At 41.6% G+C, this 18,293-nt stretch overlaps 1 protein-coding gene across 2 annotated transcripts in view; it reads left to right on the forward strand.

The window, feature by feature from the left end:
• Nucleotides 1-18,293, forward strand: part of KCNK2 (potassium two pore domain channel subfamily K member 2) — a 152,662-nt gene that overhangs the window by 111,174 nt on the left and 23,195 nt on the right. For both annotated transcript variants that reach the window (XM_048493879.1, XM_048493963.1), the window contains exon 6: nucleotides 13,892-14,031. In XM_048493879.1, the coding sequence (XP_048349836.1) occupies nucleotides 13,892-14,031 (140 nt within the window). The remainder of the gene's footprint in view (nucleotides 1-13,891; nucleotides 14,032-18,293) is intronic.

Here is an 18,293-nt window from a genome sequence, read left to right on the forward strand (position 1 = left end):
CAGACTGACCTGGCCATAGTGATCCATGCCATGGTCACCTCCAGGTTAGACTGTTGCAAACTCACTGTATGCGGGCCTTCCCTTACGGCTGATCCGGAAACTAAAATTGGTCCAACATGGGGTGGCATGGTTTCTCACTGGGATCACATTTGGGATCACATTTTCCTTGTCCTGCGCCACTTACACTGACTTCCAATTGAATACTGGATCACCTTTAAGGTGTTTGTGCTTTCCTTCAAGGCACTTCGTGGTCTGGGGCCCTCATACCTCCAGGACCGTCTTTCCCCTTATGTCCCAAATCAGCCTCTTAGTTCAGCAGAGGCCAACTTATGGGTAGTCCCTGGCCCTTCTATGATGCGGCTGGCCTCCACCCGGGCCAGGGCCTTCAGCGCCTTGGCCCTAGCCTGCTGGAACACTCTGCCTCTGACCATCCTAGCCCTGCAGGACCTCAAGAGTTGTTCTGCTGGGCTTTTGGGGGAGACAGCTGCTGATATGAGTGCCATTCTCTGTATTGAGGGTGGAATACAGGTTTTTGACTGCTTTTAGGAATCAGAGTGCCTTCGCAATCTGAAAACTGCTTTTGCTCTATATAATTGTTTTAAGGTTTTTATGTTGTTTTTATCTGATTCTTGTATACTACCCAGAGATTAGACCTTCAGGGTGGGTGGTATAGCAAATTTGAAAAATAAATAAATAAACATGCTGTTAGAATTGAAAACCAAGGATATTGCTATTTTTCTCAGTTCTATATGAAACTGGAGTTTAAATGCTCAGACTGGATTATTCTGGATTTTATTTTGGTTCCTAGGAACTTGAAATAATATTTTCTAAGCATTACTTTGAGTTTTCCAGCCATTCTGTTACGTTTTGTTAGGTAATTACATAAACGGTGCATATAAAATACAGTTAGCAGTAAAATCTGTAACACCAGAACATTAGGTATCCTTTAGAAAGATTATGCTTCTCTTGATCGTAACAAATATTTTAATGCACTGGCGGCTAGAAGAACAGATTATTATACCAAGTGGCCAGTGAAAAAGAATATGTGCAAAAATTATACTTAGAAAAACTTTTACTAACATACCCTATAGCATGCACCATTCAATAAGGGAGACCATTAATATTTTGCCTCACCTTGAAACCATTTCCCAGGAATTGGATCCACATCCCACTGCTTAATGTATCTTTTTATTAAGACCAGAGAACATTATTCAGAAGTCTCTGGAAACATGCTACACACTCTGATAATCTCATCAATACATTGTTCTCATGAGGAATGCTTATCATCATTGCATCAGGATACATTTTACCCTATAAGTTGGGAAGTAAACTGCACCTACGTGTGTACTGGTTCTATCCATATACCCAGTGTTGTCCTCTCTGTCAATATGCTCTCTGCTCAGCACAGGTGACATATCATCTTGTACCAATTGCTTCTCTATAACCCTCACATCACTCTTTATTTTCTTAGGCTCTGCACATTTGCAACACTCTTGTTTAGTTGTAAAATCTCATTCTTCTCAATAAAACTCCCTTTTTATTTAGTAATAGTTTTCCTCATTATTTCTGGGCCTAATCTCTTAAAGAAGGATCCCGGTGTACACTGGTGGAGAATCCTGCTGTTGCCTGCCTGCCTGCCAATAAGCAGTCTTCTAGCCTCTAACCCCCAACTAATTTTTATTTATTTATTTATTTACATTTACTATACCGCCCACCCCCGAAGGTCTTTGGGCTGTGCACAACCTAATACAGCAATTAAAATACATCATAAAAATTTAAAAACCATACAACAGATCATAAAAGCCTAAAATTAACTATCAGACGGCAGTTAACTAGTATGCCCGGGCAGACAAGAAGATCTTATATGCCCTCAACATAGGGAATGGCTCTCACATCAACGGCTGGCTCCTCCAAAGGCCTGGTGGAACAACTCTGTTTTACAGGCCCTGCGGAATTGTTCAAGGTCCCGCAGGGCCCAGATGGTCGGAGGCAGAGTGTTCCACCAGGCTGAACTCAAGTCACTGGCCTGGGTAGAGGCCAGCCACATCATAGAGGGGCCAGGGACCACCAGCAAATTGGTCTCTGCAGAGTGCAGAGGCCGAGTGGAGACATAAAGGGGAGAGATGGTCCTTAGGATATGAGGGCCCCAGGCGTATACTACTGTTTTCAAAGGGTTTTAGTGCTGGTATTCAGGTTTGATATCAGGTCTGCTGCCAATATTTTCAATGGTATAGTCTACAGACTCCAAGGGACAACAATGGAACTTTAAAGTTGGCCCAGATGAGGCACACTTCATTTTCTCCTTTGCCAATTCTGCTGCCTTCATGGGAGAGGAAAAGCTTACCCCACTGACTGCTGTTGAACTGTCATTGCTGCAGTAGCCTTTTAAAGTTGTCACCAGAGGCCAGGTCTACCCTGAGTGAAAAAATGGGGTAGAGGTGAGTAGCTCCAGGTGTAGCATCCATTAGATTCAACAGAGGTAGACCTGGCCTCTGGATGTTAGGTATACCATCTGTAGAAAAAAAATGGAAGCAGAGCTAATGTCTGGATGCCAGTTCTACGCTGTTGAATCCAATGAAACTCAGACCTGTTATGTAGAGTTGGAGGCCAGGTTTACCCCTCTCTGTTTTCAGAGGGGAGTATGTCCATTGATAATCATGGATTTTTAAAGCTTAAGGGTCCATGGCAGCATCAGCACTGTGGCTCAATTTCAACTCACTTTCTCTTCCCCTCATTTCTCCTGCTGCTTGAGAAGGAGAGCAGGAGGCTGCAAACAGGCCGGCAGTTGCTAGTACTGTTCCCTGCCAACCAGTAAATTCAAACAACCTGAAACACTCCCAAAATTTCTGGAGGTAACTTTTGATTAAACCCCAAATTTCAAGAATATTTGGGTTGCTTTGGGTATTACTGAAATGAAACAGGATTTGGGTGTCATTTCTGTCTGGAAATACAGAATGCATGTGCCTAGTATCAGGTACCACTGCAGGCCAGGAAATATATAAGCTAATGTTATACTTGTAGTCCCTGGACACGAGGCAGCATGGCAAGCAGGTGGGCATATTAATACCCAAATAAAGACAGGGGCGGGCCTCGGCAGTCCAGGCAAGCACTGCAGCAGCAGGGCGGCTCCTCCCCTCCCCGGCCTCCCGGGGGGGGGGGGGGGGGCGGCGGAAGCTGGCCTGCAGCCACAGTGAACTACTCAGCCAGCAAGCAGTGCCCTGGCATGGAGCTACCCCATGTCCCTATGGCCGGTATGCCCCTGGTCTAGCCCAAGGTCACCCACCAGGCTTAATGTGTAGGAACATATAAACAAATCCAGTTCACCAGATTAGAGTCCGCTGCTTGTGGAACAGTGGGGGATCAAACCCGGTTCTTCAGATTAGAGTCTATTGCTCTTAACCACTACACCATGCTAGCTCTGGTTCTTCTATCTGCAGCTGGAAATTGAGTCAGCATGCCAGAGAAGTGATGGCTAATGAATAAATGAAAGCAATGAAGTCCTTGATGCCTCCATCTGTTCTTGCAGTTGATATTATCAGTATCAACAGCAGGGATGGCAAATGGAAGTGGGCTTTGGCTCCTCCCTCTGCTACAGGGTAGATATCCAGAAAAACAAATAATTTGCTTTTAAATGCCCCTTTCCTGCAAGCCTCTGTAGCTGCTATGTAAACTTTTCTGCAATACCAAACATCATCCTGTAACTGCTGTATAGTTCTACCTCCCTTCCTTGGGTTACCAAAGACAAACTTTTATGTCTGCTCTGCTACTCTGTTCTTGTTGGCATTTCAAATCAAGTCACTGCCCACTCTGCTGTCCACTTGCCTGCTTTTCTTGTGGTGCCTTCCAGCACGTATTTTATAACACTGCCAGTGCTGGTTATTACGAGACATCACCTCCTTCAAATGAGAATTTTAATTGCCACTAAACTGAAGTTTTCCTCCTATCTGTCTGAAATTTGGCAGGGAGGGTCTCTTGGGTGAGAAGTATAGTTGCAGAAAATTCCTTCCCAATTGAATAGGAAATAAAATGATTACAGAACGCTAAACGATATGTGTTCCCCAGTAAAACAATGATCTTTATAATTAATGGAATAAATACAATATTTGAAAATTTAAAAATGAAATGAAACAAAAAAGAAAAAATTGCACACATTAGCATCCACCCAAGAATCTGAGTGCCCTGGTCAATGCCAAGATGGTTAACCTTGTTAAGTAATCTTTTAAAACAATAAAACAGTATTTAGTATGAGAATGCATTTTATTAAATATTTGAGAACTTGCCACAAAATAAGCCTTTTTCTGCACCTTTGTCTTAAAGGTCCTATTCATTGGTTATGTTCAATGGTGCTGATACTAGCTGACTGTAGACCACATCAGTGGCCTAAGAATGTTAAGAGGGAGACTTAAACAATTTCACTAACGTACTAGAATCAATGAACTTGCTTATCCTGTAATTGAAAGTAGTGTTAAATACTCATGACAGATTAGGCCTTGCATAGCTTCAAAGAGTAGGGAACACGAAGTGCTGTAGTTATTGCAGTCAGCTTGGTCTACCACTAGGTGACATTGCTTAACTTAGAGAATATGGAATAGACACCAATCAAAAGCACACAAATGCCAAATAGAGAGAGAAAGGCCTTAGGTGTTTTTAGCACCCAAAGTCAAATAGTAAAATGGTGTCCACTGTTTTCTCCGTAGTGGAAAAGGTAGTCTCATTCTTCATGTCCTTTGAACAGTTCCCAGAATATCATCAGCTTCTGCTAATTTTTTCCTCCCCAATTCAGAAATGAATCTTGATGTCCAGAACCAAAGGGCTGCTGGAACATCCTCTAATATCCTCATCTCCATCCTTCTGATTCCATTGTTCACTGTCTACCATTACTAAATTAATGTTATTGCCTGGCCTTATTTTCTCTTTTATAGCATTAGATCATATATCTTTTGCCTTCTTCCTATTCTTTAAAAGTCATTCAGGTTTGTGATTAATCTTCCTTAAATTGCATAGTAAATGCTTGACTACTTCATTGATTTCTTATCATTGACCCCATAGATACTTCAATCCACATACAAACATGCTTCAGTAGGGCAAGTGAGTAATGAACTTGAAAACTTTAACTGTTACCAGAATGAGTTACGTAGTTCCAAGTGGCAGCTGGTACGTTTAAGACACCATCCTTTATGTCTAAGCCTCTTCATGTATTATCAATTAAAATGCTGCTTATAATATTCTACACATCAAAAGCAAAATTTGCTGCTGTTCTGGAATACTTTTGAATAATCTTTATAGTAGACAGTATCTTGTCACTAAGTTTTGGAAGAATTTCACTGATTTGTTTGTCATGTAAATATTTTGTTTTATTCATTTTGTAATTATTACCCAACTTGAAAACATGCATTTTGATACAACAGTGGTTCTTCCCCACTTTCACTGGAGCAGTAAAACATCAAAGGCAACAGCTTCTGCAAAGTGGCATTATTTCCTTTAAATGTCTATGATTCTGTAGGACTAATTTGCTCTGAGTGGTTATATTAAATCTTATAAAACTTTGTACACCCTTCAAAGTACTTAGCTAATTGGTTCCTGAATCAGGCTTAAAATCAGTGGTAGGATTCAGCTGGTTCGCACTGGTTTGGCAGAACTGGTAGCTAAATTTTTGGTTGGTTCACTGAAGCAGGCTGAATCCCACCACCCCAGGGAAGGGCAAAGCGAGTGGACTGTTAGAGCCCTGGAGAAGCCTGGTGCCTCGGCAGCAGGCTTCTCCAGGGCTTTGAAAGGCCCCTTGCTTCCCACTCTGGCAGTGGGAGCAAGGGCTGTTAGAGCCCCGGAGAAGCCTGCTGCCGAGGCACCAGGCTTTTCCAGGGCTTTGAAAGGCTTCTCGCTTCCTGCCCTGGCAGCAAAAGTGAGGAGGCTGTTAGAGCCCTGGAGAAGCCTGGAGCTGAGGCACCAGGCTTCTCTGGGGCTTTGAAAGGCCGCTTGCTTCCCACCCTGGCAGTGGGAGCGAGGGGGCTGTTAGAGCCCTGGAGAAGGCTGCCACAGAGGCACCAGGCTTCTCTGGGGCTTTGAAAGGCCCTTCGCTTTCCACCCTGGGGCCTTTCAGAGCCCCGGAGAAGCCTGGCTGTGTAAGAAGCTTGGCCCCTTCCATCAGCCAGGTAAGTGTGAGGCAGGGGAAGTGGGGGAGTTGGGGGGAATCTACCGAACTGGTAGATAGATCAATAGAATCCCACCACTGCTTAAAATGTACCTAAAAGAGCACGGTGGAGTGGTCAGGAGTGGTGGATTCTAATCTGGAGAACTGGGCTTGATTCCATGAGTGGTGGACTCTAATCTATAGAATCAGGGTTGTTTTCCCACTGTTTTTCACTCTCTCAGCTCCACCTGCCTCACAAGGGGTGGGGGGGGGGGAAAGGCAAGGCAACTGTAAGCTGCTTTGAGAATCCTTAAAGGTAGAGAAAACGGGGGTATAAAAACCAATTCCTCCTCTTCCTCCTTCTCCTCCGTTTATCAAGCTGTTTATGTATTACCAATAAGATTACAGGGATCAACAGGCCACCTTGTCATTTAATGCTTAGGAACCCAGGAGAATTTATCTTCATCATTCAAGGATGCAGTCTTTGCATCCAGGTGAAGAACTGATATTGTGACCTTTTCCTCACACCTAATTTACCTCATATTTGAAACACTTTGGCTCCTGCTCTTTTTTACAATGTTAGTCCACACTTACCTCTTCGAAACATTTCACAGCTGATATATTTCCCCCCCATATTTTTTCTTATTCATTGAAGCAATGCTTTGCTGGAGCATTGCTTCATTGGTTCATATTTTATTTGCTAAAACATTGCTTAATGAAAAGGCGAGGTGAAAAGGAGCAAGGTGAGGTGAAAAGGAGACTCACAAATAAAAAGGCGGGCCAGTGTCCAAGGGGGGAAGTTGAGCAACAGCACAGGGGCATGGAAATGTGAAATGTTCCAAGTATGTCCATACTGCAAGGGAAGCTGGTTCAGAAATATTTCAGCGGGAAAAATCATTGTAGAAGGCATTTCCAGAACAACAGATTAAAAGGCAAATGAAGCATTCCTGGCACCAGTGTGGGAAATTGGAGTGCAAAAGTTCAAGGAAGAAACATTTCATTATTCTTCCAGAAATGTTCTAAACAGCTTGTTCAGAAAGGGCCAGTGTTCTTTAGAATGCAGGAAGAAGCGTTGGATTTATATCCTCCTGTATGGAGACTCAAAGGGGGCTTACAAACTCATTTCCCTTCCACCCTCACAACAAACACCCTGTGAGGTAGGTGGGGCTGAGAGAGCTCACAAGAGCTGTTACTAGCCCAAGGTCACCCAGCTGGCATGTTTAGGAGCGCACAAGCTAATCTGAATTCCCCAGATAAGCCTCCACAGCTTAAGAGCAGAGCGTGGAATCAAACCCAGTTCCTCCAGATTAGAGTACACCTGCTCTTAACTACTACTTCACAACTGCTGCTCGCCTTCAACCTAAATATATAGGACTTCAACCTAAATATTCTGGGACTGAGTACCTTGCACTGTAGTTCTGAAAACATATTCCTGGGAGTAAGCCCCATATAGTAGACCTCTGTAGGATTTTCAGTAGACCTGATTAGGATGGCATGATTAGTTGTTCAGTTCATGTGTGATTCTCTGATGTCTGTAGAAGAAAGGGAGAAGGGAAAACCAATGAACATAATCCATCCATAATCCATTGTTAGAGATTTGAGAATGTTTCTGACTTTCTGATTGAAATCAGTGGGACTGACAAATTCTTAACTTCAAATAGATCATCCCTTTTTAGTTTCCTACTGCATTTTTGTAACCTTTGTTGAAGAGATGAAGTTTGTTTTGCAAAGATCATGTCAAGTTCATTTGTCAAGGAATAGTAAACTTATTTGAAAAAGGAAAAAAAAGTACAATATTTATTCCAGTTCTAGACTTGTTTTGTCCAGTGCTTTTTTCCAGGCAAAAAGGGGGGGGGGGTGTCATTTTTTATTTGCACACAAGTTACAGTTATGTCCAGTAATCTTTTGGGGAGGATGTATAACTTTTTAGGCAGGGTTAAGATAGCATTCCTTTTTAGTGAATATAGTTGTTAGATTTTGTTTAGAGTCATGGATATGCCCAGTAGTGTGTGTGAATGCAGTTTAAAGAAACTTCTTCAGAGACATAAATGTAAAAGGTAAAACTTACATTTATTCAATCATCTTCAGTTCACAACTTTGTTCCAAGAAAAGTAAATAGAAAGAACCCTAGTCTAAAGAGAATACTTTCCCTATGACAAGTGGGCACAACTAACGCGCCATCACGTGTGTGGAGGTGAGAGGATGCTGCAGTGGGAAAGGCCCCACTGAAGCAGGCCAGCTGCCATTGAGCCATGCTTGCTTTCCGTGTTCAAAGGCTAGAGCAGAAGTGAGACTAGCATGGGGAAGAAGAGGGAAGTTAGTGGGCGGTCTCCTGGCCCAGACAGGAGGGAGGGCAAAACAAGAGAGGCAACTATCTTACAGTTAGAGTGGATATACAGCAGCCCCCCAGTGTCCAGGCAGGCATGCAGAAGTCAGCTTATTCCAACACTCCCCTCTACCGACACCTGCATGCTTTCCAGGTATACAATGTTCAGTTTGTCTACTTGCATGAGCTTCCTTGGAACTTGTCTCTTGGCAGGTGGGTTTGTGGTCAGAGATGTCTGCTGTCATCATAATCAGTAGGACAGTAGCGAAGTTTCACAGTTCCTTCTGCCTGTAGGAAGTCTTTATTGATCCTTAATTCCAATGTGTTTGAGTAATGCGATGCAACTGTTCTTATCTGGAAAGAGAAAGAGCTATACAACTCTGGTTATCTTCTAGCATTTGTACAGGTAAAGGTTCATCAATGCCAAAAATCTTCTAACAACATTAAAAGCCATTTAGTAATTTCTCTTACATGCCTCAGAAACTGATACTAATTCTGATTCAGTAGATGAGTGGAGCAACAACACTGCCACTTGTTTACGGGCTTGCCCAACTTACAGCACTTTCTCCCCCATAGAAAAGAACACACTTACATAGCCAGTGGTAGATCTTAGATCTGTTCTTCTTTCTCCAGCCCAATCTGCATCAGCTGTATCCCCAATAGTGTGGGATCTTTGGTTGCCTGGCAGTTTCAGTTTAATAGAGATCTAAAAGTACCTCTTAAATGATGCCGCTCCACCACTCGTTTGGCAACAGCAGTCCAGTCTCTTGTGGTGGGTGTGCTAACCCTTCTGGACAATATACTCACAGCTGTAGCAATGTATCAAGGTCTGGTTGTCAGTCATTGCTAAGTACAAAAAGCTTGCCTATTGCAGTCCTGTAGTCATTGTTGTCAAGGTAGCAAGTCATCAGGTAGTACCCTTGTCTGTAGAAATCAGGGAACTCATTGGGGTAGGTGCATTGGATTGACACCTTCCAGGTTCCAGACTCTGTAGCAGTTCCAATATTTTTCTTGCTTCTGGCTACAAGAAGATAGCTTCCATCTGGTTCATCGTTAGATTCCCCAGATCCCCAAGTAGAAGCTGGTTGGCATCCTCCCCAGGTGCTTGACTTCTACTTCCTTGTTGAGGATGGGATATAATCTCAGCACAGCGTCAGTTCTTTCACTTTTCATGGCAAATAATCAGGTCATCCAACATATGTCCCAGGATAAATGTCCATCTCTCCATTTTCTGTGCCTGCTACTCAAAGACAAGGGTCTGCATTGCCTTGTTTGAAGCCTCCTGACTTAGTAGCATCTTTGTCGGCTAGCTTATCTCGACCAAGCTTTTAGCTGCTTGTTTCAATCCATAAGAGTCCTTTCTGAAGTTTACAGGACTAAATGTTTATTCTTTTCATCTATGAACTCACTGGTGGTTGCTTCCTTATAAATAAAAGCTCTTGTTCAGTTTCTCCATGCAAAAAACGCGGTTTTAACGTCCAAATGCTCAGTTCTCATGTTTCTATGATATGCAGCAATGGCTTAAGAGCATTTCTAATTGTAGAATATTTTTACAGATTGCAGAGGATGCAAAAGTCTGATCATATAATCTGTTCCATAGATCTGAGAGAATCCTTTTAGCAACAAGTCTGGCCTTATATATCTCTCCCTACAATCTGACCTTCTGCCATCTTGTTTTAGCTTTAAAAACTTCCATTTACAACCGATAACGTGCTCTTACCCTTAGGTAGCGTTCGAGGTGAGAGTCCATGTTTTGGTTTTTTTATGTAGTGCAGCCGATTTCTTCTTGATGCTGCCTCTTTCCACTTCTTTGCTTCTGGTTCAGGCATTCGCTGTAACTCAGCCCATGAAGCTGGATTTCATGCAGTGACGGCGCCTCTTTGCGAGGTGGTAAGGTAAGTTTCTCAGCTGGAACTCCCACTTTGTTGAGGCCGCGCATGAAGCCTCGTGGGCCCAAAGGTCTGTCTGCTCCTCCGCCAGTAGTACCTGGTGACTCCTCTGCCTCACCCTGTCAGGTCTGGGATTTCCACCGCCTGCTCCCTCTTTGGGTTGGAGTTACCATTTTGCTGGCATCTTGCACGGTGATGTCATCCTGGGACTCTCTGGGCGATGTAGGATCAGCTGGGTCGCTATCGCCATGCCTCCCTCTGAATGGTCATCCATCCACAGCAGGCTTGCCATCTCTGGAATTCGCTTCGTCCAAACTGCACAACTCTGCATATAGTGGTAATTTGGTTAGTTTCTGGATCAAAAAATCCTGTATCCCTTACTTTTCTGGAGAATAGCCCAAAAATATGCCTGGCTTGTAGTGAAGTAAGGGTCTAGCTTTGGATCTCTCTTTTGCTTTGGTATGTGAAGGCATAAGCTTTTTACATCCAAAGACTCTGATGTGTTCCTACATTTGGTTTCCTGCGTACCATGCCATAACTCATATGGAGTTGCTTCTGTGGCTTTTGGTTGGCAATCTATTTTGTAAGGTAAACTGCGGTCATTGCTGCCTCTCCCCAGTGCATTTCTTGGAAGGCCTGAATCAATGAGCATACAACCGAATCATGTCCATTATATAACGATTTCTTCTTTCAGAAATTCCATTTTGTTCTGGGGTATGTGGCGACAGTAAGTCTGTGTTTGGATCCCATGTTCCCTCAAGGAAATTGTTTATAGATATGGAATTGTATTCACTCTCCCATGCTCTGTTTGAAAACACTTGGGTTTCCTATTAAAACTTATTAGATACCATGGCAACATAGTCTCTTAATTTCTTTGTTCAGTCTATGAGACTTTTCTTCTTTTTAGCAAATAACACGACAGTGTACCCATTCTCGAGTGATCATCAATATGCGTAATATGACAACAGATAGGTGTTATTACCAGTTGATGCTACGGCTATTTGATTGTCCGGTCCACATAGATCAGGAAAGTGAATTAAGTCAAAAGAGGGCTGCTTAGAGCATAACTTTGGCTTTGCTTTGGGCAATGAAGGCCCTAGTTCCCTTTCTCCTCTTAAACAATAACAATCCACACAATGGAGAATTAGGTTATCATTTGGGACCAGTCTTTTATGGAAATACCACCTGTTACCAAGTCCTTGCTTTTCCAGCTTCAGGATGGCCTAACTTTATCACGGTGGGCAAACCTCACTATGCCAGAGCTCCAAGAGACTGCTGGGTAGAAGTTGCCTTGGACTGTGCAGGCTTGTGGTTCCTCACAGTCCAGTTCAAAGCACTCCATTTCTTAGGGTTTACCTGTGGAATATAGCATCACCATCAGCTACGAGATAGGTGCAATACATTATTCCTCAAAGTGAACAGCAAATCCTTTTCTGATAGTGTAGGGACAGCTTTGATCAGATTAGTCATTGAAGACCTGGAATAACAACATACAGGACATTTTCTGCCACAATCTCAGTTCCATTATCATCCATCCACTTGGCAATGTAATAAGCAACTTTTGCCCTTTTGTACCATTCACTGGAATCTGTTTTCTGTATTGGCTAAATACACATTGCATCCCAGCATCTCTGTCTAATTCATTGAACAAAGCAACGTATCTGAAGCCTATGTGCCTAGAAGCACTAGCTATCAATAATCCCAAGGCTTATATTTTCGTGGTTTTTTTTTTTTTTTTTTTTTTTTTTTTTTTTTTTTTTTTTTTTTTTTTTTTTTTTTTTTTTTTTTTTTTTTCATTAGTTTGTATCATGTGGGTTGTGCAAAAGTTGAACGGGATTTTAGGAGTAAAATCCCTTTGGTCTGTGTCAATGAATAAGAAAGTGTGAGATGGCTTGCTTGCCAGTCTCAGCATTCTTAGCTTAAGGTCGACACTCCCTCCTGGGAGGTGACCAGGTTTTATTGCTAATCTGGAAACAGAAGGGTGGATGCTCCTCACTTTCCCCTGTAAGGATTAGATTTCCTGTATCCAAATGATTTTAGTTCCCACCCTTTGCACTCCTGGCTTCTGTGGGCAATCGTAACTTGAGCTTCATTCTTCCTCTCATGTTCTCCAGAGAGGAGATACTCTTGCTGCTTGCACCGTAATCTCAGACCTAGTTAGTCCTAGAATTTCCTCAAATGTGCAGTCTTTGCCATTTTACAGTAGACACAAAAGCTGAATATTTCTCAGGCAATGAGCTTAAAAGCAGTCCAATTTTCAGTTCTTCCTCCAGAACTGTGCCAGTGGTTGCTAACTTTTCAATCAGATTCAGCAATTTCTCTATATGGCAATCCAGCATCTCCATTTTCTTGTGAATTTGATTGAAAATAGTTAGTTTGAATAAACTCACTTTTGCTATTTCTGTCTTGCTCTCCAAGACCCTTTTTAATGCTTCTAGCATGTCTTTGGCAGAATCTTGTCGCTTTAACTTATACACCAGTTGTGAGTTTGTGAGGGTACTAACAATTACATTCATGGCCTTTTTCTATCTGTCTATCTTTGCCATCTGGTCTGCTTCTAATATTTTCCACTGTTTGGTTTTGGATTGTGGATTAAAACAAAACCTATGCCCTCTCTCCTTTACTTGGGATTGAATCCCTGTAGAGCCATGGAGTTAAAATTCAGGCTTGTAAGCTTCTCAAAGAATTGCCTTACGCTGGGAGCCATTTTTAATGCAAAAGGCTTTCTCTGCAATCTCAATTGAAGTCACTACACACAAAGAGGAAGCAAGCCTTCAGGCTATGCAAACGCTTTTGTTACTAAACGCTGGCCTGTTTAGAGGCCAAGGGTGAGGCAAGAGAAAACACAAGAACCAAGGCCCTTAATGGCTGCTAAGCCATGCAAGGGAAAAAAATCTGCTCCAACTTCTTTAAAAATATCTGAGGCTTCAAAAATAACCATCCTCTGCTACCATGTTAGATTTACGTTTAGAGTCATGGATATGCTCCATGGTGAAGATTGTGTGTGAATGCAGTTTAAAGAAACTTCTTCTTCAGAGACATAAATGTAAAAGGAATTGAAACTTACATTTATTCAAATCATCTTCTAGTTCACAACTTTGTTCCAAGAAGAAGTAAATAGAAAAGAACCCTAGTCCTAAAGAGAATACTTTCTCACTATGACAAAGTGCTGGGCAACAACTAGCAGCGCCATCACGCAGTGTTAATGTGGAGGGTGAGAGGGATGCTGCAGTGGCAAAGGCCCACACTAGAGCAGGCTGGCCATTGACCATGCTTATTTCGGTTCAAAGGCTAGAGCAGAAGTGAGACTAGCATGGGGAAGAAAGGAAGTTAGTGGGCGGTCTCCTGGCCCAGACAAGGAGGGCAAACAAGAGAGGCAACATCACAGTTAGAGTGATATACAGCACCCCCCAGTGTCCAGGCATGCAGAAGTCGCTTATTCCTACAATAGTAACCAAATTTAAATGAGGGAGAACAGTGGATGTATAGGCATGGAAACGTAGATTTCTCTGAACTTCATTTAAGAGTTTTTAAATCTTTCTTTTCTAGGGGGAGGTGATATTGAATATTTAGATTTCTACAAACCAGTAGTGTGGTTCTGGATCCTTGTGGGCCTTGCTTATTTTGCTGCTGTCCTGAGCATGATTGGTGATTGGCTAAGAGTTATATCCAAAAAGACCAAGGAAGAGGTAAGGAATTCTTGTAGAATTTACATTAGCACAGACATCTTTCACTTTAAAGTTATTTTCCCTTTCATTTTCATCAACAGTGTATTTGTTTTAGCCTTTTAAATGTATTTACATCTTTGATCAGACAATGTTGTAAGACTGTAGTGCAAAATTTCAAACATATATTATTCTTGTAAATGCTTATCAGAATCATATGCAGTTCTCTCTGTATAGTATGAAGAATATACCATCGAGTCTTAACCAACTCATGATGATACTATCCCTAGGTTGTTCCAGGCAAAAGATTATCAGAGGTTGTGTGTCATTACCTTCCTCTGCATAGCAACCCCAGTCTTCCTTGGTAGTCTCCCATTGAAATACTAATTATTATTATTTATTACATTACATTTATACCCTGCCTTTTTCTGGAAGACTCAAGGCTGACCCCGCTGACCCTGGCTAAATTGGGCTATTCAAACTGTTTCTCTCTACTGACACAGTATGGATTTAGTCAAACCAAATAACACTTTATTAATACAGTCGGACAAGATTCTAACAGTTCTATAGTTTGTGTGAAACTATAAGTGTGAAACAGACTTTTCTCTGTGATACACCTCTGAAGATGCCAGCCACAGATGCAGGCGAAACATTAGGAACAAGATCTACCAGACCATGGCCACACATCCACCACAACCAGTTGAATCCGGCTGTGAAAGCCTTCAACAGTTCTATAGTTGTTCGGGTCTTCTTTAATAGGCTTATAATATTCACGTTTTTCTCCTTTCAGTTTTTTGTGCCCGAACTTTATAGACAATTCTGTCAGAGAGAACTAATAGTGATTACAGTTATCCCTCAATTATATTTCCCTTTCCAAGTTTCATCAGTATTAGGTCTCAGAACCTTAAGCCAATAAACGGACTCTGAGGTATTGATCAGCAGCGTTAATTGATGAGGTGTCGAAGCACCATACTTGGCAAAGCCAGTTCTGACGAAATTGGCATTCACACTTCCCCTTATTCCCTGCTGAAAGCCCCCCTCCTGGTTTCCCAAGAATTTGTGAAAAACAGTCTTTGGAGCCAAGGCACCCCAAGGTCGATAGCAGATAGCTTCCTGACCCACGAGATAATGGATGTAATTCTTTTCTCATGGAACAGAGGTGCCAGGGGAAGTGTAGTTTCCTACAAAGCAAGTGAAGCCAAAAAGTAGAGATCAAGGAAAGAATGCACAGATGCCAGTGGTTACATATAGCAGGCTGGTTACATATATCTTTGTTATTTTAGGCAGTTACATAGAACTGGAAATGCATCTTAATCATACAAATAACATCCCACTGACATTCAGTGAGATTTCATCAGTGGAACAACATAAATTTTTATGTGACAATGAACGTAGCAAGGTAATTTGGGATTCTGGGAGCTATAATTAAAAAACAGTAATTACCTTATAGCAGGACTCAGCAGTCGGATTGATTTACAGCAGAACTTCTCCTTCCTTACATAAGATATAATGTTCCTTTAACCCTTGCTCACTGCAGAGCTCAGTAAAACAGTGACTATAAGCAAGTGGAGCTAAAGGAATAAATGCTAAAAGCACTTAATTGCTTTTTAGATATCTCTTCTTGTTATAGGTGACAGTTCTTCACCAGAAGATGTAGATGACAGCTTAAGGGAACAAATGAGGACAAGTAATATGGGTGCCCATTTTCCCCTCATCAGGATTAAAAGCAGCTCGGTGGCTTTTTTTATGGGAAAAAACCAGAGGAATAAAGGGTTAAACTGTCTCTTCTCATAGAGGAGGGGCTGTGGCTCAGTGGTAGATCTTGGCATAAAGGAAGTCCCAGGATCAGTCCCCAGTATCTTCAGTTAACAAGGTAGTAGGTTATGTGAAAGTCCTCCGCCTGAGACCCTGGGGAGCTGCTGCCAGTCAAGAGTAGAGAATACTGACTTTCTTTCTTTCTTTCTTTCTTTCTTTCTTTCTTTCTTTCTTTCTTTCTTTCTTTCTTTCTTTCTTTCTTTCTTTCTTTCTTTCTTTCTTTCTTTCTTTCTTTCTTTCTTTCTTTCTTTCTTTCTTTCTTTCCCGCCCTTCCCAATAGGGCTCAGGGCGGCGAACATCATAAGCAGATAAAACAATGCAATATAAACAATACAAATATCAAGCTGAGCAGTTAAAAACTTTGATGGACCAATGGAATGATTCAGTACAAGGCAGCTTCAAATGTTTATGCTAGTCTCCTACTTGAACAAGCAAGCCCAGGAATCATATTCATAACAGCTGTGTGGACTTGGTTCCTTCAAAACACAGCCAGAGTAATGTTCCATGAAGTTACAACCAACTCATGGTGAACCCATCCCTGGGCCGTTCTAGGCAAAGTGTTGAAAAGTTGGTATAGAGTAGACACTTGAATTGGAAGAATTATGCCCAGACAAGGATGTATATTTCTTTGCACACTTCCAAGGTTAATATTTGAGATAAGTCCAGTCTCATTGGATGTACATATAATTCCGTGATATTCCTAAAATTCAGTGTGACTTACAGAATGGACCAGTTTAAAACTGTTTCCAAAAGTGGCAGCATCTTCTTAGTTTTTTTTATTTTGACATAGTATGGTGCAAGTTGTAAATACAGAACAACAACTGTGTAAGTGTAATACAGAAAATAACCCATTATCCCTGAGATATCACATATTATTTTGTCCAGTGGTACATTAGAAATTGTTGAAAGCCTTGTTTCACAATAAATGTCTCAATCTGTATTTTGGCCCACATCTATGGACCATTAATCCACCCTGAGAAGGATCCTCACCTGTTCTCATTCTGAGACATGTGTGTTCATTTGCAGGAATATATATACACACTTTACTTAGTTGTTTTTTGCAGTGACAATGGCTATAAATTATTTTAATTAAAATGTCACTGGGTTTTAACAAACAGCTTGTTTTCTTGGGAGAGAGAAAAGGAAATCCTTTCTTAGTCTACAGATCATATGAAGAAACATTGCTTTTCAACATAAATACCTTGGGTAGTGTTCACCACTGCCCTTAGCTGAATTCATCTTGAACATATGCTTATTTGCATTTTTTTCATAGAAAGTATTAATTGTATGTTTTGGCAGATGTATTTGTGTCAATAATCATGTCTTTTATTTCTAGTAGCATTATTTAGTTAGAAAGTTCTGAGTCCCTTAAAAATTTTGTATTCATTTATTCCCATGAGAATCTGGTATCCAATTAATAATGGAACAGTAACCTAGAAGATGTTATTCTTATAAACGTTTTAAGGAGCACTGCAAAATTTAAACAAAAATCATGTTAATCAGAGTCTTGTTTTCAGAATATTCCCAGCAGTACCAAACTCTTGATTGTCCCAATTCATTGGGATGAATATTACTGAAGTTTCTTTTCACAAACATTGCATGGAAATGAATGGGAATCACTTGCCTGTTTCAAGAAAAGTGTAAGAAATTTTAGTTGACTGTCCCATTAGGATGCTTTTTAAACTGTCCATTCTTCATCATCCCCCCATTCAGGGTTGTGTATGGCTTATGAGATTGCACCAGTGAACATGGGGAGTATGTCACCTGAAAAGGCTATCCCTGCCCCTTGCAAGAGCATTCCTATACAAACACTGGATAACCTACCAGTTCACTCCTAGTGGAACATCAGTATTTATTCATCATCTGCCTTTCTCACTGAGACACGGATGTCAGCAAGGGAGGGGTTTCTATCAAATAGGAGCATGCACTTCAAAAATTCTGTTTCAGTGTAAGATTCAGATTTTTGGTAGGGCATCAGTTCTGTTATCCTAAATGTCCAGTGTGCCCATACCAGTTCAGGATTCCATTCCCATTTGGTGAGGGGGATCAGAATTTTTGAGTACTGGAACAACTGTTTGGCAATGGCTTGTGCCTCTAAGTTATAAGTGCCATTATTTCCTGTTAAAGCAGAACTGGTTTCTAGAGTTCCAGAGGACATATCTACTTGCATAGAATATAAAAGCCCTTTTAAATTTAGAGGGACAACATGCTGCCAAACAGCTGAACCAACTAACAGCTGATGATAGCTAGACCTTCCACCAAGCCCTTGTAAAGTTTAGAAGAAAAGGATGAATTGAAGTGGCCTTGGACTTAATTGGCCAGTATCAGTCCATTGGTTACAATAGAGCTCAACTGAACAGTGCGAAAATGGCTTTTGGACTCACATGAGCTTTGATCTATGAATGGTAGGCCAGGTCTTTAAAATGCAGAGTCCAGGCACTGCCTAACTTGGGATGCACAGCTTCCCAAAA

The sequence above is a fragment of the Sphaerodactylus townsendi genome, linkage group LG01 (genome assembly GCF_021028975.2).
Source record: "Sphaerodactylus townsendi isolate TG3544 linkage group LG01, MPM_Stown_v2.3, whole genome shotgun sequence".
Classification (NCBI taxonomy): Eukaryota; Metazoa; Chordata; class Lepidosauria; order Squamata; family Sphaerodactylidae; genus Sphaerodactylus; species Sphaerodactylus townsendi.